The sequence below is a fragment of the Mustelus asterias genome, chromosome 15 (assembly GCF_964213995.1).
Source record: "Mustelus asterias chromosome 15, sMusAst1.hap1.1, whole genome shotgun sequence".
NCBI classification, from domain to species: Eukaryota; Metazoa; Chordata; class Chondrichthyes; order Carcharhiniformes; family Triakidae; genus Mustelus; species Mustelus asterias.
This window is the reverse complement of record NC_135815.1, coordinates 38,831,447-38,851,034: the sequence shown is the minus strand read 5'-3', so window position 1 is coordinate 38,851,034 and position 19,588 is coordinate 38,831,447. Positions and strand designations below refer to the sequence as shown.

Here is a 19,588-nt window from a genome sequence, read left to right as displayed (position 1 = left end):
AGTATGCTTCACCATCAGCCTAACTGCCACAAGTGCCAACCAACCCCAAGATGGAGGTGTATCAGGGAAAGTGGTCACACTTCAGTCTGTTTAGAAGAGATCTCTGATTGGGATAAACATACTAAGATAGAGCAAAGGAAAGAGTTGGAGGAAAAATAAACACAGTCTACACTGTGCTAGTCTGCACTAACCTAATGCTCTTAATGTTGCTGCTTGGCTGAGTTATATATGATCCTGAATATACAAAGATGTGCAGGTTAGGTTGATTGGCCATGCTAAAAATTGCCCTTAGTGTCCTGAGATGCGTAGGTTAGAGGGATTAGTGGATAAATATGTAGGCATATGGGGGTAGGGCCTGGGTGGGATTGTGGTCGGTGCAGACTCGATGGGCCGAATGGCCTCTTTCTGTACTGTAGGGATTCTATGATTCTTGATTCTACAATAGTGGACTGGATGTTACAGGCTGCTGTGTTACCATCTGATAATTCAATGTTGGCACTTAATTTCAAGAGGATTAATTTTTCACTTACTGGATGGATTTCGATATAGATATATTAGGATGTGCGGTTGCAAAATAAAAATTGTAATGCAGAAGAAAATTTGATTGTTTTTAAACAAATGTTGACAAATAAGGAAGTCTTGTGCATTCCTAGGGAGAGAACATGAGTGCTTAAGTTTAGGTAAAGCTTTACCATAGAACCATAGAAGCCCAGCAGTGCAGGAGGCGGCCATTCGGCCCATCGAGTCTGCACCGACAGCAATCCCACCAGGCTTTATCCCCGTAACCCCACATATTTTACCCCACTACTCCCGCTAACCTATGCATCCCGGGACACTAAGGGACTGTGGAAGGAAACACGAGCACCCAGAGGAAACCCACACAGACCCGGGGAGAACGTGCAAACTCCACACAAACAATGACCCAAGCAGGGAATCGAACCCAGGTCTCTGGAGCTGTGAGACAGCAGTGCTAACCATTATGCCACTGTGCTGCCCCATGGCCTTTAATGGCCAAATGTCAATGTCGTAAAAGAAGCTAACTTTGAAAAATATATTTTACAATGTATAAAAGTTTACTTGTCCATGCTGATCAGGATCGTTAAAACCAGTTTTCACAAACCTAAAACAGTGTTAGAAGAAAAAAGAATGGATAATTGCAGTAATAATGCATTATTAATTTTTCAGCTATCTTCTAGAACAATCAGGAGTCTATTGCAAGGGCAGGTTATTTGTGAAGGTAAAAATATGGTTGATGGGGCTAAATACTTTGCATCAGTTTTTCTTTCTTGTGAAAATAATTCAACAATCCCAGTATTACAGATGTGTATCTAAAATTGCTTCATTAGAATTAACTGCAAGGACTTTTTTATTTAAGACTGATGCTTTGATGCGAAGAATACTGCAATGCAATTTACTTCGGAGTGCCCAAGGAAATGAGTAAGCTGTAAACCTTTGAGGATTGATGAAGTTGAGGTGGCTCTGGTGCAAGTTCCCATTATCTCAATATTTAAGAATTTGTGCCTAAGATAAAATCATGAGTACTTTATATGTATATTATTTTATAACTGTGTAACACAGATGCCACCGTCACTAACTTGAGTTGAATCTTATCCAAAGATGTGCGGGTTAGGTGAATTGGCCTTGCTAAATTCACCCTAGTGTCAGGGGGATCAGCAGGATAAATATGTGAGGTTACGGGAAAAGGGCCTGGGTGGGATTGTGGTTGGAGAATTGAAGGGTCGAATGGCCTCCTTTTGCACTGTCGGGATTCTATGGTATGATTCTATGTGGTGGAAATGTGTTGACATTTCTTCATTTACCTAAGAGTGGTTGCTTCCAGGAACTGACATTTGTGGGATTTTAATCCGTTCAATGGACAGCCAACCAAAACCACCAAGACATCTGCATTTAGGTCCTGGTGCAAGACTGGGCCACTGAAAATCTCTCCCCAAGATCTTGGTGTGAGCAATCCGATCGCTCATGCATTGTAGAATGGTCGGTAAGTGCTACTTGAGCTTCGTATTTCTTTTTCCACCCATCACCCAATTTGTGATGAGTGCAAAAGACTACAGAGCTGACGTTGCATTGATCCATCACTCTATAATCTCGAAGCAATCTGTGTTATAAATTAACACCTTTTACAAAAAAAATTCACTAAACTGCATTTGCAGTTTATTATTTGGTGTTAAAACATTTTAGCACCTTCACTGTTGTAAATATGAACACGAACAATATTAATCAGAACAAAAACTTTTTTCCAGAAAACTTGATTCTGTTTCCCAGCCCATGAATAGCAACTGAAATTGCAACAGAAAACATATTTTAAACATTTTTATGAATTTGTAGCACAATGGGGATTGAACTGTTCATGACAAATGAATTATACTGAGAGTTAATTATACTAAGAATTAATGAAGGATTCATCAGGTTACCCATTTAAAAAAAATTATTTGATGTAATGTGGACATTACTGGCAAGGGCAGCATTTGTTGCACATTCTTCATTTTCTTGAATTGAGTAGATTGCTGGGCCATTTCAGAGGGCAATTCAGAAACAACCACATTATTGTAGGCCGGACCAGGTAAGGATGATAGGTTTCCTTCCATAAGGGATATTAGTGAAGCAGGTGGGTGTTTGACCAATCAACAATCGTCCCTTTGTCACCATTACTGAAAATAACTTTCAATTCCAGATTTGTTTTTAATTAATTGAATTTTACTCCCACCGTCTGCCACAGTAGAATCTGAACCCATGTCCCCTGAGCCAGGGCCTCTGGATTACTAGTCCAGAGACATCACCATTAGGCCACAGTCTTCCAATCATATATTGCATCAAATTATATGATAACTGACAATTTTGTATGAAATGCTGGTTTTGGGTTCAGGGGGGCGGCATGGTGGCAGAATGATGATCACTGCTGCCTCACAGCGCCCAGGACTCAGGTTTGATTCCCGGCTTGGGTCACTGTCTGTGCAGAGTCTGCACGTTTTCGCCGTGTCTGTGTGGGTTTCCTCTGAGTGCTCCGTTTCCTCCCACAGTCCGAAAGACGTGCTGGTTAGGTGCATTGACCATGCGAAATTCTCCCTCAGTGTACCTGAACAGGCACCGGAGTGTGGCGACTAGGGGCTTTTCACAGTAACTTCATTGCAGTGCTAATGTAAGCCTACTTGTGACAATAAATACAAACATTAAAACTTTAGGAAAGTGCTGGCAAATGGTGTATTAAAATCAGATAGGATGGGAACTCATCTCAGTGGGGCATGAGAAAGTGAAGACATTATACAATCAAAGATACTGGGTGGGATTCTCTGGCCACTCACACCAGTGGGATTCTATGCAGTGAACGGAGATTTGGCCAAGTGCCAAATTCTCCATCCCCACTGGCAGCGGTGAAAATGCCGATACAGTACATCAGAATTTAAAAGCAGAGAAAACAGATTAACAGTTGAGTAGAGAATCGGGCAAGGCAGGTACATAGATTGGGAGTGCAGGTGGAAAATGGCATAGTTATCAAGCATTAGGAATTTTGGCGGCGCACAGAACTGGGGAGAAATTGCAGAGAATGCAAAGGGAAGATTAAATAGAGGTGTTCAAAATTATGAGGGGTTTTGATGGTATTTATATTGTTTCCACAGTCAGGAAACAACACATTTACAATAACAGATTCTGTGATTTATACGCAGGAGCACTGAATAATGAAAGTAAGGAAATGATGTTAAATTTATACAATTTATTGTTAAGTCACAATTGGAATATTGTACAGTCACCACAAACAAAAGATACTGGCAAAATAGAAACCGTCTATTTTCATGAAGAAAGGCTTGAACAATGGGTTTTTTCTCATCGGAATGAGAATCTGAAAGGGACCCAATGAAGGTTTTCAATGTTATGTATGATTTTTTGAGAGTATATAAAGAAAATTTGCTTCCACTGGTTGGTAAATTGGTAACAAGAGGATATAAAATTGGGATGAACACTTGAAGGTGAAGGGGGAAGTTAGAATTTATTTTTCATGTGGAGTCATGACACCATAAAATGTTTTATCACAAGCAGCTCTTAAGGCAGAGACTATGATACAATAAAAGAGAGATGGATAGGGCTTTGAAAAATATATAAAAGAGGCAGCATGGGCGTGCAAACAGGATTACAGCATGGGGTTGGGTTTCCTAACCCCCATCTTTAGACTACTGCATGGGGCATTGATTCTTTTATGACCCTGGACCAGTTTGCATCTTCCACAAACAAGGAGCAGACCATTTGGCCCCATGAGCCTCCTCCGCCATATAATAAGGTCATGGCTGATCTGATAGTAACCGCAAATCTGCACTCCGCCTACTCCCAATAAACTTTTACCCTCCAAGCATACCAAGAATCTATCCACCTCTGCTTTAAAATTATTCAAAGAATCCACTGCCTTTTCAGGAAGAGAGTTCCAAAGACTCTCAAACCCTCAGAGAAAACATTTTGCCTCACCTGTTTTAAACAGATGACCCCTTATTTTTAAACAGTCACCTCCTAGTTCTAGATTCTGCACTGTACAATTATGGTTCTCGTCTCTGAGAAGTGAGGAAGTGGAGTCATTTTGGAAGCAGAAAAGTAGACTTTGGATTCTCTAAGCATCGTTGAAGTGGGAGCTTCAAACTTCCACATTAGGGTTTACCACCACTTTTCTCCTGGTGCTATTTCGAGTTGGTAGTGCCAGTAAGAAATTTGTTTTGGACCCTGGACCCTGGCTCTTGTCCATCATTTACCTCTGATGGGGGTGGTGAAAGTGAAGCTGTTGGCATTATTGACTGGGGCATGGGGAACAAACTGAAAGTCAGGGTGGGGTGTGATAGTGTGCCTCTCCACTCAACTTTCTCTATCTTCTACTTGTGAGAGCTTAGTCATCAAAACATTCAAGAGGCCATGGATGATTATTTGAATAGAAACAATGCACAGATTTATGGGAAAAAGGCAGGACGCTGGTCCTAATTCATAAGGCTCACTTGGAGAGCCATTGCATAGACGATTGATTGAATAATAGTCTTCTACACTGATATAATTCTGTGAAAGTTCAGCTCTAACTTCCAGCTGATGAATTGGCATGGCCACTGCCCCAATGGACCAAATGATCTCCTTTTCAGCTGCCAATTCAATGATTCATGAGCATCGAAAATAAAGAGGGAAGGTGAAGCAACAAGGAAAGACAGCAGCTCAGATGCACTAAATACTAGAACGAGGCTCAGTTAATGGGTGTCTTGGCTTGTGAAGCATGAAAATAAACTGGAAGAGGTGAAAAGTGTCAGGCTCCTTTTTCCAGCCTCGATGAGTTGACTTATGTCCTTCCTCTGGCAAGTCATGCTTTTTTTAATAAGCCCATTCTCAGGCTTTTGTTGGACCTAAAACAGATCCTTTTCATCCCCTTTTCACTCTTATAAAACATGTTCAATCGAGATTTTAACTTGCCTATTCTCTTTGTAGGAGATGGTGGACCCATTGTGTATTTTCAATATTTTTCTGCATGCATCACCATTTTTACTTCATTTTCTTCTTCTGCCCATTCTAAATATCCTGTGCTGCTCTTTTAGCATAAATTGGCTGAAATGAAGAGTTTACATAACCATTCTGAAGTTGGTGTCAACCTGAATGATGGCCCTGTAATTATTATTACTTTGCTAATTATTTTTATTGAACAGCAAAGAATAATTGTGAGGTACAGTGGCCACAGTGGTTTGGATTGGCGCTCCTTGCCGAGATGAGTTATCAGGTCCCACACTCCTGGGTCATCAGTCTCTACATTATGAATGTGCGGGATGGTGGGCTTGGCAGAAGTCAAGCGTTTCTTCAATGGAAAGAAGAAAAATTAAAATGAGACTCAACTCTGACAGCTCTTGCATGCATCCTACTAGCCAGTTTTACAACGGTTCCTGCCTTTTCTGTCTTTATATAGCCGACAAGAGGAGACCAAGTTAGGGAAAAGACAGACAAAAGTTCTTTAAAAAATGGAATAATTTGACGAAGAGCTGACATTTAAATTTAGATACTTTGGTTCACTTAATTGCATATCTTGTTCAAGTTTATTTTAAACCAACATACCTCCTCCCATCTGTTTTCCCGAAACCTGTTCTGTCAAGTGTATAATAACAGTAATTTTCATTTAAGTGTATAGTTTTGCAGTCTATACACAAATTGCGCACTTAAACAACAGATTAATGATCCCCTTTCTCATTTTTGCAAATGCTGATCTATTAATCGTTCATCTACATGGGTCAGTTAACACCTCATTATTCACATACAATGAGATTCTAACTAGCATATATGCCAGACTTCTAATTTTTTTAAGTTGTTCCAAACTGTCCAATTAATGTTGCATTAAACTGCCTTTTTCCTTTCTTTTGTCAAAGCCAGTTTCATGGAAGGCATTTGTTCTGTTTTGGGGCCTTTTGGTATGCTTTTATTTCCCATAAAAATGTATTCCCTGTAGTTAACAGATTATAGAAAAGTCTGGTATTTACTGGTTACATTTATTCAAATTGATCAATGCATTAAATTCTACTCAGCATAAAATATTGTCAGCAATGGCCTTGTCCTATTAAAAATTGTTCCTTTGGGAGGAGAGCGAGAGATAAAGTTCCTAAATTCTGAATGGGATTGGGTGAGGCAGGTGGTATATGGAGGTGGGGCAGTGGTATTGTAATGTAACGTAATGGTTCTATTACTGAACTAGGGATCCAGACATTTTATTTAAAAATGCAACCATGGCAGTTTGAAAATTTACGCAGGAAATTTCTGGTGAATCATGTCAATGGGGTTTTCCAGCCCACAAGCAGAGCACCTCCAACTGTGGGTATTACAGTGGCAAGGGGTGCATTCAACAGGAAAACCCTATTGCCAACAGCAGGACCAGAAGATCTTGCCACCGGCCAATGATGGGCCACCTCCCGCCATGGTGAAGCATGTGTGATAAATCCTGCCCAGAGAATTCACTTTCTCAATTTGGAACTAAAAAGCTACCATCAGTAAAAGTGATTGTGAAACTGACAGGTTGTGGTAAAATCTCAGCTAATTCTTTTAGGATAGGTAATCTCCCATTGTTGCCTAGTTTGGCATAGATATGACTCTATCCCACATTGACATGGTTGACTCCTAACTGTTCAAATAAATGGCCCAGAAAGTTGTTTCAGAGCAACAATGAATGCCAAGAATTAGTGAAACTGGTGAGCACATTGCTCATTTGCCATTTGGTTTGCTGTATATAAATAACTGAAAACCCTAATAACCCTTAGCCAAGCTTGTCAGGGGGACGGGCACCTCAGAGGGCATTCAGGAGAAAAACAAAGTAGCAACTGAGAGCAGAAGGCAGCATCAAGTAAAGTCAAAGTACGGAATAATGTTAAAAAGGCAGAATTAAAGGCACACTAACTAAACGCACACAATATTCACAACAAAGTAGGTGAACTGCCAGCACAAATCGAAGTAAATGGGTATGATCTAATTGCCATTATGGAAGCTTGGCTGCAGGGTGACCAAAGCTGGGAACTGAATACGCAAGGATATTCTACATTTAGGAAGGAAAGACAAAAAGGAAAAGGAGTTGGGGTAGCACTGATAATAAGGGATGAGATCAGTACATTAGTGAGAGGGGATCTTAAGTCAGAAGTACAAGATGTAGAATCCTTTTGGGTTGGGTTATGAAACAGCAAGGGGCAGCATATATTGGTAGGAGTTGTTTATTGGCCACCAAACCATAGTGGTAATTTAGGGCACAGTATAAATCAGGAAATTAGAGGTGCAAAGGTGAAACCATAATCGTGGGTGACATGAATCTACATATAAACAGGTTAAATCTAACAAGTGCTAATGCTGTGGAGGACAAATTCCTGGCATGTGTGCAAGATAGTTTTCTAGAACAGTACATTGGGGAACCAACTAGGGAACAGGCTATTTTAGACCTAACATTATGCAATGAGAAAGGACTAATTAATAATCTTGTTCCAACAGAACCTTTAGGGAAGGGTTTCCATAATATGATAGAATTTTACATTGATTTTGGAAACAATGTACATCAAACTGAAACTGGGGTCTTAAATTGAAACAAAGGAAGTTATGAGGGGCAAGTTGGCTGTGATAGATAGTATAATGATTCACAGGCAATGGCTAGTACTTAAAGAGTTACTACATGGTTTACAGCAAATGTTCTTTAAAGGCACTAAAACCCAACAGGAAAAGTAAGTCAACTGGGACTAACAAACAAAGTTAACGGTTGTAATAGACCAGATTTGTCCTGCCAAGGCTCTCTATGCAGCCTGTGGACCCAGTGTTCAAAATGTCGGCAAGTGAATTTGAAGAATCTTCAAGGAACTGCTCCTCCAGTCATAGGCTGTTTCTTTCTTGAGTTTGCTGTTGCCAGAGTTGCGAGTGAGCCAATCGACAGCAAATGTTGGAGAGATCCAGGGTGGAATTTTCTTGTCCTGCCTGCCACGGGAATCATAGCAGGCGAGACAAGACAATGCAAATGTCCATTGACCTTGGGCAGGATTTTCTGGTCTTGGGCTGAGGTCGGCCAGAAAAGCCCGCTGCCAGTCTCTGATTGGAGGAGCAGCTTTCTTCAGCCTGAGGCCTAAGATTCCATGACAATAATGGTATGCCTGCCAGGGATGCAGGGAGGTTTTCAGAGTGGGGTGGCGGGGTGGGGAGAGTCAAAGTGGCTGACAGACATGATGGGCATGGAGAAAGTGGCTGCCAAGCAGGGACTGAGTGACTGCTGGCCGGAAGGAAAATGGCTGCTGAATGGGGGAAGGGATTGACTACCGGGTTGTGGGAGGAGACTGGCTGTTGGTAGGGGAGGGTGGTGGAAGAGAAACTGGCTCTGCCAATGGGTGGAGAACAGACTGACTGCTGGCGTGAGGGAGAAGTGACTGGCTGCTGGTGTGTCCGTGTGTACACTCACACCCCCAATGGAGTCACACCAACTCACACAGTGGGTGTGGGTGAGGGCACAAGTACCCTCAGACTGAGAGTGAGCCAGAAAAACACAATTTGACTCTAATGTTCATCTTTACTCATTATGAATTATTTTAAATTATCAATTTATTGCTTTGACATTGCATAATTTTTGCTCAGCAAGTTATTTCCTCTCTTCACACCTTCCTTCAAATTCATCTTTAATGTTGCGCCAAATCTTACCTTTTTGAAATTTGCTCACCAGCCCTTGAATGAGAAAAAAATGAGAATGTGGCCCCTTGCTTAAAAAAGTTGGACAAGCTTGTACTAGACTAAAGGAAGAGGCTTTTAAAGTTGGCACATAAGTAGGAAACCTGGAGATCCAGAGCATTTTAGAATTCAGCAAGGGAGGACCAAGTGACTCATAAAGAAAGAGAGTATCAAGTATGAATGTAAACTAGCAAGAAATATAAAAATGTACTATAAAAGCTTCTATAGGTGTGTAAAAAGGAACATACCGCAAAAATGTGGATCCCTTATGGGGAGAGACAGGAGAATTTATAATGGGGAATAGAGAAATGGCAGAGAAGTTAAATCATTACTTTGTTTCTGTCTTCATGGAAGAAGATATAATAACCTCCCAGAAATAATAAAGAACCAAGGGATTGAAAGAAATTAGTATTAGTGAAAAAAAACGTAGTATTGGAGAAATTAATGAAGATTGATAAATACATAGGACCTGAAGATGCACATCTCAGAGTACTGTAAGAGATGGCTATAGAGCTAGTGGATGCACTAATGGCCACCTTTCAATATTCTACTGATTCTGGATGGGTATCTGCAGATGGAGGGGTTCCAAATGTAACCCCACTATTTAAGTAAGGAGGGACAGAGAAAACAGCAAACTACAGACCTGTTTGCCCAAAAGGTTATAGGGAAGATGCTAGAATCTATTATAAAAGATGTGATAACTCAACACCAAGGATGGGATTTTCCAGTGCGTTTTCCAGCGGTGGAGGCAGCACATCATTGGTGCACGCAGGATATTCTGGTCCCCGCAGGATATTCTGGTCCCGCCGATGTCTACAGCATTTGTGTGACTTGCCTATCTTGCTGCTGGACCAAAAGATCCCACTGGCTGGAAGGGCCGGAAAATCCCACCTTAGAAAATAATGACCTGATTGGCCGAGTCAACATGGATTTATGAAAGGGAAATCACATTTGACAAACGTATTGGGAATTTCTTTGAGGATGTTATGGGCAGAAAATATAAGGGGAAGCCAGTGAACTTTCAGAGGATTTTAGATAAGGACCCACATAGGAGGTTAGTGAACAAAATTAGAGCACATGATATAGGTGGTAATATTCTGGCATGGATTGAGGATAGGTTAACAGACTGAAAACAGAGAGTGAGAATAAACGGGTCATTAAACGGGTGGCATGGTGGCACAATGGTTAGTTAGCACTTCAGTCCCATAGGGCCAGGGACCCGGGTTCGATTCCTGGCTTAGGTCACTGTCTGTGCAGAGTCTGCACGTTCTCCCCGTGTCTGCGTCGGTTTTCTTCGGGTGCTCCGGTTTCATTTCACAGTCCGAAAGACATGTTGGTTAGGTGCGCTGGCCATGCTAAATTCTCCCTCAGTTGTACCTGAACAGGCGCTGGAGTGTGATGACTAGAGGATTTTCACAATAACTTCATTGCAGTGTTAATGTAAGCCTACTTGTGACACCAATAAATAAACTTAAAACTTAAACTCACATTAGCAGGAAAAGTCACTACTTGGGTCCCCAGATTTTCACAAATATGTCAATGGTTTGGATCTGGGTACTGATTGTAATTTTTCCAAGTTTGTGGATGACACAAAACAGGGTGGGAATGTGTGTTGTAAGGATACCGCGAGGAGGCTTTAAGGGGATTTGGAAAGGCCTAGTGAGTGAGGAAGAACATGGAATATAATGGGGACAAGTGTAAGGTTATCCACTTTGATAGGAAGAATGGAGGTGTACAGTATTTCTTAAATGGGGAGAGATTGGAAAGTGTTGATGCCCAAAGAGGCCTGGGTGTCCTTGTGAATGAGTCACCAAAAGCTAACATGCAGGTGTAGCAAGCAATTAGGAAGTCAGATGGCCTTCATTGCAAAAGGATTTGAGTGCTGGAGCAAATATGTCTTGCCTTAATTGGATAGAACCTTGGTTAGACTGCACCTAAACTATCGTGTATAATTTTAGTCCCCTTACCGAAAGTAGGATATACTTGCCATAAAGGGATTGCAGCAAAGGTTCACCAGACTAATTCCTGAGGTGATGGTACTGTCCTGTGGAGAGAGTGAGGAAACTAGGCCTGCATTCTCGAGAGTTTAGAAGAATGAGAGGTGATCTTATTGAAACTTATGAAATTCTTAAGGGGATATCGACAGGGTCAATGCAGAAAGGATATTTCCCTGGCTGAGGGGTCTAGAACTAGGGGACACATTCTCAGAATAGCCATTTAGGACTGAGGTGAGGAGGAATTTCTTCATTTGAGAGGGTTGTGAATCTTTGGAATTCTCTAGCCAGAGGGCTGTGGAAGCTCAGTCATTGACTATGTTCAAGAGAGAATTTCTGAATACAGACAACATCAAGGGATGTGGGGATTGTGTGGGATAATGCCATTGAGGAATATTTCATCTTGAGTTCAAAGTCTAGTTGGGATTTCTTTAAGGTTTGCCTGTTATCCTAAGAATGCTACCAGAGACTACGATTCGTAAAAACTATTCTTGTTTATTTACAGATCTATATACATCTCAGTACTCAGCACCAGGTTGTACTTCTTAACAATAGGATAGCTTTATGACAGGGAAATCCTGTGTGATGGATCAATTAGAGTTCTTTGAGGGTATAAGTGGCAGGTGGATAAGGATGATTAAGGATAAGGATGTTGGTAGCAAACCAACCAATGTTAAAGAAGGCTGTCCCATTGAAATAATATGCTGGGGATGGTCTTAACAAGCTGAGTGTGGGAGTTCTACCCCTGAGTGGAAGGAATTCCCATCCTCCAGAGCTGCTGGCCAATCAGATTGGATCCAGATGCAGAGAAGGAGTCGGAAATGACTCGGCTTGTTAAGACCAGCATATTATTTCATCAGGACAGCCTTTATTAAAGTTGATCGGTTTGCTGCCAACATCCTTATCCTTGTACATTCTTATCCACCTGTCTCTTATCCACCTGCCACTTATCCCCTCAAAGAGCTCCATCAATCCATCACTCAGGATTTCCCTTTCATAAAGTTATCCTATTGTGAAGACTTTTGGAAAGCCAAAGGAATATTTTGTGTGGTATTTTTGTTTTGAGTCGCTACGAGACCTGATGGTTTGACTTTGCCAACCGTTTTATTTAATGCAATGGCTGACCAGAAATAATATGAATTTCTGAACATTTTAGATGTCAAAGTGAGTCCAAATGTAATCCAGTAAAAACATTGCGCCTGTCCCTATCCTGCAAGTGATTATCTGGAAGTTTTATTGGAGGATAGGTGAAAGGCTATCCCATTCACTTCTGGTAACTTCACCCTGCTTTAGTTCTTATGGACTCAAGTCGGTTAAAAAAGAAGGGGCTATTTACTGCAGATATTTACGTGAAGCTCACCCTCTCTCCAGGTACAGGCAAGTTAAAAGTCTCAGGGGAAGATTCCTTTTGAGCAATGGTCGAACATCGAATCTCCGGGTACATTAGGTATGGCTCGGCATTCACCTGCCATCCTAAAAGCTCACTGCTCTGCAGATGAAATCACTTAGAAACATTAATCGTTTTTATATTCTCCCATTTATTGACAGGGCATGTTGTATTTTCCAAACAGCAGTGTGGATATATGCTGGTACACATGGGAAGATCTGAACAAACTGTGCTAATATACTCTATTAGAGCTATCTGCAACTGTCTCACTGGGGCCCTTATTGATCTATCACTTGATGACAACAGCACTTAAGGATTTTAGCGTTTTAGCTATTTTCCTTCAATAACAGGAAATTTTATTATGGATGGATGACTGATTTCAACCTCCACAAAAATCAATCACATTTATTCTCAGATTTTAAACAGTCTTGAACATCTGTGATTTTACTAACCCCCATCAGATGTTGTCACATGCACCATCTCGCTCCTGGCACTATGGGCTCCGTTGGAGACCTCGATGAAAAGCCAATATTCGGTGTTTGAATGCAAATCGTCAATCTGTGTATAGTTCACATCAGCCGGGAAGGACAGAGAGTTGCTGTGGGCAGTTGAATTGATGTATAGGCTGTAACATTCCACATCTCCCTCCAATTCTTGCAATGCTTTAATTTAAAAAGAGTAGAAGATAATGAGCTAAACTACTAAGGCTGACTGGTCATCCTTCAGCGATTTACATTTACTGAAAATGGCAAAGAAAATTATATTTTGTTCCAGCCATTGCAATTATTAGCATCTAAATTGAACTGAACAGGATTTTACAGGTGGTGGGAGCATTAATTGGTGGAGACAACCCTTGTCTGGGGAGTACGTCCTGCCTTTGGGAGTTGCCAGCCAATCTGATTGGTCAGCAGCACCATTGGAATCAGTGGACACTGCATCTCATTGCCAAAGAAAAATAGCCAGGAGCCGCTTGCGGGATGGCAAGAAGGTTGTGGGTGGTAGTTCTTGGCAAGGCCAGGATAGGAAGCCCTGGGCAGAGGAGTGGTGGGTACGGGAAACATGGGGTTGGGTTGGGGAGGGTGGTGGGGGGGGGGTGGGGGGGAGGTGCTGGAGTGCACAGGCTGGGGGTGGAGGAGATACCCGGAAGGCAACCTTGTGGGGGTGGGGAGAGGGGGGGGAAATGCAGGGGAGCTGCAGGTGGACTCCGATCAGAAAAGGAGGTCATAAAGCAGGCACGTTCCCCATTCCCCCACCCATCCCAAACCCCCGCCCCTCTGCCTCAAGCTAGGCTTCCCACCCATCACTAACCTCCCACAAGGCTGGAAAATAGCAGCCAAGTTGTAAAGAGCCCTTAAATGGCCTTTATTTGGCCACTTGTTGCAAAGTCTTGGCAGGCTGCCCTGGGTCTGGGTCTGTTAAATCATGACCAGACTGGGGGCGGGTGGCTCGGTGGTGGGAAAGACACCCACAGAATTTTACGGGACCCCTGCTGACAAACCTGCCAGTAAGAGTCTGCCCAATGTTGATATGTATCAAAGACAACTTCATTTATTTCAAGCTGAGTCAGATTGTATTGCTTAAATTCTACACCTTCTAGTTTGGGAGAGATTTTGTCAGAGATTTATGACTCCGTGGAACTTTGCTGGATTATTTGGGATTTTTTTCATCTTATATTGCATCCACATTATTCCAAAGTAAATATTGGCTTGATTATCTAATGTGAAAGGGATTACAAACTACTCCATTATATACACATATCAACACTGACTGGCCTGTGCCTCAGCAATATCCTGCATGAATACAGTGTCATTCGGGGAAAGTACATCAATTTGAATCATGCCCTTTTGTGGAGGTTTGTAAACTAGGCCAACCTGAACACTCTCAGAGCTGCAGCCAGCAGGGACTGGGAAAACTCCAGCAGCTGGTTTGCTTTCAGTCAAAGTTGCTGAGCATGATCAGATTTTCTTTTTTGGAGAGTGCAGTGGGAAGAACGAAGGGTGGTTTGTTGATTTACAATATGCTTTTCTAAGGATACCACATTTTGCCTGTGGTCCAAAACCTCTCAGAAGCAAGGCCAGTTCCTGCAAAAGGCAACTGTAAAGAAGAGAAAATGCTGGAAATACATCCAGCAGCATCTGTGCTTCGGGCTGATAACCTTTCATCAGAACACAAATTCATTAATGTGAAACCTTAAACGTGCTTCTCTATAGATACTGCCAGAACTACTGAGTGTTCCTACTATCTTCCGCATTTATTTCAGATTTTCAACATCTGCAGTACTTTATTTTTAATTTTTTAAAAAGCCAAGTGGATGCAATGGTCCAACTGGGTATGAATGAATGTGGAATGGAACTCTTCACACATGTCTACCATCATGTGGAGATGTCGGTGTTGGACTGGGGTGGGCACAGTAAGAAGTCTCACAACACCAGGTTAATGTCCAACGGGTTTATTTGGAATCACGAGCTTTCGGAGCGCTGCTCCTTTATCACCTGATGAAGGAGCAGCGCTCCGAAAGCTTGTGATTCCAAATAAACCTATTAGACTTTAACCTGGTGTTGTGAGACTTTCCACCATATCGACCATCATACTACTGAATGCAATGATTGCAAAATAGACTATTCCTGCCTATGTCATTCCTCAAAATTTCCAGGTAGCCAGCTCCACAACAAGGCTAGTACTGATTGAGTAGGCTCTACAAACATTCCCATCCCAACATGTCAGTACAAAAGTCAAAGCTGAAGTAATTACCTTCAGTTCAAAGAGCCAAGTGAATGATCTATCTCAGTCTCCTCCTGAGGATACAAGTAGCACAGACACCAGCCTTCAGCCAATTTGATTTACTCCAAATGATAGCAAGAAAGAACCAAGTTCACCAGACTCAGTAAGGCTGTGGGGCCTGACCACATCCCAGTTGTAGCACTGAATACTTTTGCTTCAGGTCTGGTCTCGCTCCTAGCTAAATAACCCAGTACAGTTACACCACTGGCATCTATCCAACAACGTGAAAATTGGCCCAGGTAAGTCCTGCACAAAAAAAAAAGCAGGACAAATCCAATCAGAGTAAGAGGGAATGCAATAAAGTCTAAAATAGATTTAGAAAACATGCACGTGAAGGTGAGAACTTGTGGCACAGTTGTAGTTTACCTCTGGGTCCCAAGCTCTGGGTCCCGCTCCGGGACTTGATGGCCACAGTAAGTGTGTTCATAACGTAGTCAAATTGGTTGATTATCAGCCAGTAAATCCTTCCAGTAAGCCTGATGGCGGGTAGGAAGGGCAGGAGAGTATCCTGAAGAGTCATGCTGCAGAAGGCCAGTGCAGTACTTTGCCAAGCATAATCCTGGACCAATCCAATGGAAGTCCATGGTTACCAAAGCCCTCTTAGGGCATGTTATCTGAAGGGGGAGGAAGTATGTGAAGGCACAAGGCATGGTAAATAAGGTTGGTGAGCTGCAGGCTCAGATAGCCAAGTGGGAATGTGATCCTGTGGTGATAATGGAGAACTGGCTCAAAAAAGGGCAAGATTGTGCATTAAATACTCCTGGGTATAAGGGACTGGATTTTATGGCCCCACTCTAGGGGTGTTCTTAGTGCAGGATGTTTGAGCCTCTCGGTCACTGTAGAATAAAGGAGATACGAGTTCTGCATCTTCACAAAGTACCTTTATTTCTTTGATCCAACTTCACACACAATTCTCCACCAACAAAATAGTGCCACCTGTGACCCTTTATATATCAGTGATTTCTACTGAATAATTGACATCAAATTAGGACTTGATTGGAAGGCGTGTTAACCCATTCCTTGTAAGAAGTCTCACAACACCAGGTTAAAGTCCAACAGGTTTATTTGGTAGCAAATACCATAAGCTTTCGGAGCACAGCTCCTTCGTCAGATGGAGTGGATATCTGTTCTCAAACAGTTCAAACAGACACAGAAATCAAATTACAGAATACTGATTAGAATGCAAATCTCTACAGCCAGCCAGGTCTTAAATGTACAGACAGTGTGGGTGGAGGGAGCATTCAACACAGGTTAAAGAGATGTGTATTGTCTCCAGACAGAACAGCTAGTGAAATTCTGCAAGTCCAGGAGGCAGGCTGTGGGGGTTACTGATAATGTGACATAAATCCAACATCCCGGTTTAGGCCGTCCTCATGCGTGCGAAACTTGGCTATCAGTTTCTGCTCAGCGACTCTGCGCTGTCGTGTGTTGTGAAGGCCGCCTTGGAGAACACTTACCTGAAGATCCAAGGCTGAATGCTCGTGACTGCTGAAGTGCTCCCCCACAGGAAGAGAACAGTCTTGCCTGGTGATTGTCGAGCGGTGTTCATTCATCCGTTGTCGTAGCGTCTGCATGGTTTCCCCAATGTACCATGCCTCGGGACATCCTTTCTTGCAGCGTATCAGGTAGACAACGTTGGCCGAGTTGCAAGAGTAGGTACCGTGTACCTGGTAGATGGTGTTCTCACGTGAGATGATGGCATCCGTGTCGATGATCCGGCACGTCTTGCAGAGGTTGCTGTGGCAGGGTTGTGTGGTGTTGTGGTCACTGTTCTCCTGAAGGCTGGGTAGTTTGCTGCGGACAATGGTCTGTTTGAGGTTGCGTGGTTGTTTGAAGGCAAGAAGTGGGGGTGTGGGGATGGCCTTGGCGAGATGTTCGTCTTCATCAATGACATGTTGAAGGCTCCGGAGGAGATGCCGTAGCTTCTCCGCTCCGGGGAAGTACTGGATGACGAAGGGTACTCTGTCCACCGTGTCCCGTGTTTGTCTTCTGAGGAGGTCAGTGCGGTTTTTCGCTGTGGCGCGTCGGAACTGTTGATCGATGAGTCGAGCGCCATATCCTGTTATTATGAGGGCATCTTTCAGCGTCTGGAGGTGTCTGTTGCGATCCTCCTCATCCGAGCAGATCCTGTGTATTCGGAGGGCTTGCCCGTAGGGGATGGCTTCTTTTACGTGTTTAGGGTGGAAGCTGGAGAAGTGGAGCATCATGAGGTTATCCGTGGGCTTGCGGTACAGTGAGGTGCTGAGGTGACCGTCCTTAATGGAGATGCGTGTGTCCAAGAATGCAACTGATTCCGGAGAGTAGTCCATGGTGAGTCTGATGGTGGGATGGAACTTGTTGATGTCATCATATAGTTGTTTCAGTGATTGCTCATCATGACTCCAAAGGAAGAAAATGTCATCGATGTATCTAGTGTATAGCATCGGTTGAAGGTCCTGTGCGGTGAAGAAGTCTTGTTCGAACCTGTGCATGAAGATGTTGGCATACTGAGGTGCGAATTTGGTCCCCATGGCTGTTCCGTGTGTCTGGATGAAGAACTGGTTGTTGAAGGTGAAGATATTGTGGTCCAGGATGAAGCGGATGAGTTGTAAAATTGCATCTGGAAACTGGCAGTTGACGGCATTCAGTACTGAGGCCGTTGCAGCAATGCCATCATCGTGGGGGATGCTGGTGTAGAGTGCCGAGACATCCATTGTGACGAGGAGTGCTCCTGGTTCAACTGCTCCATGTGTGTTGAGTTTCTGTAGGAAGTCCGTAGTGTCGCGACAAAAGCTGGGGGTTCTTTGTACAATGGGTTTCAAGATGCCCTCGACATAGCCGGAGAGGTTCTCGCACAGGGTTCCATTTCCTGAAACGATGGGACGGCCGGGTGTGTTTGCCTTGTGTATTTTTGGGAGGCAGTAGAGATCTCCAACCCGTGGAGTACGTGGGATGAGAGCACGGAGGGTGCTCTGAAGGTCCGGATCAAAGGTTTTGATCAGAGTGTTGAGTTGACGGGTGTGTTCTTTGGTCGGATCTATGGGTAACTGTCTAGTTACATTCCTTACACAGGGACTGGAGGTTGATACGGTGGGGGGGGGGGGGGGGGGGCATGTAAAATATGATTGGCAGGTGGCCAATTAGCTTCCTGCCCACCTGTGACCCATTCTACCCAAAAGAAAATTCTTCCAATAGTACTGAAGATTTGTGCTGCAATACCCTTAGCCACGCTGCTCCAGTACAACTACAAGACTGGCATCTACCCAGGAATGTGAAAAATTTCCCAGGTATGTCCTGTACACCAAAATGTTGGACATGTTTCAGCTTGGCCAACAGCTGCCCCATCAGCCTACTCTTGAGCATCAGTAAAGGAAGAGGTCAACCGTGCTATCAAGTGGCCATTACTCAGCAATAGCCAGCACACTAACACTCAGTTTGCATTCCGCCAAGGGCACTCAGCTCCTCATGACCACCTTGCTTTAATTATGTGCAGAAGTGCTGAACTCCAGCTCCAGTGAGGTGAGTGTGACTGCCCTTGACAACAAGACATCGCTTGAACAACTGTGGCATCGAAAGCCTTAGCAAAACTGGAGTCAATGGGAATCAGGAGGAAAAATCTCCGTGGGTTTGAGTCATACCTAGCACAAAGGAAAAGGGTTATGGTTGTTGGAGGTTAATCATTTCAGATACAGGGCATCACTGCAGGAGTTCTTCAGGATAGTGTCTAGGCCCAACCATCTTCAACTGCTTCATCAATTACTTTCTTTCCATCATAAGATCAGAGAGGGCTTGTTGGCTGATGATTGTACAATGTTCAGCACCATTTGCAACTCCTCAGATACCAAAGTAGTCCAAATGCAGCAAGATCTGCACATTATCCAGGCTTCGGCTTACACCAGTGCCAGGCAATTACTATCTCCAGCAACAGAGAATCTAACCATCACTCCTTGACATTCAATGGTGTTACCATTGCTGAATCCCTGAGCGCACAAAGAAGACAGCATTGTACTCAATTGTCTATGGTACAATGATCCTGTGGTGAACCCGCTTTCAAAACTGGGTTCAAACATGAATATGTCCACTTGGATGTGAATCCTTTGTATCTGTGGAACTGGAATTTAGCAATAAATCTGGGAAGAGGACAATTGGTGAGAAAATTAATTAATTAATTAACAGTCTGACAACCTTTTAGTTAATAAATAATGCAGAAGATAGAATAATTGTCAATGTTTGAAATACATTATAATTCAGG

The 19,588-nt window shown here is 43.0% G+C and overlaps 1 protein-coding gene across 1 annotated transcript in view; it reads right to left on the bottom strand.

The window, feature by feature from the left end:
• ush2a (Usher syndrome 2A (autosomal recessive, mild)) overlaps nt 1-19,588 on the bottom strand; it is a 916,330-nt gene that overhangs the window by 240,567 nt on the left and 656,175 nt on the right. The window contains exon 45 of the mRNA XM_078230465.1: nt 13,029-13,238. Coding sequence (XP_078086591.1) covers nt 13,029-13,238 — 210 coding nt within the window. The remainder of the gene's footprint in view (nt 1-13,028; nt 13,239-19,588) is intronic.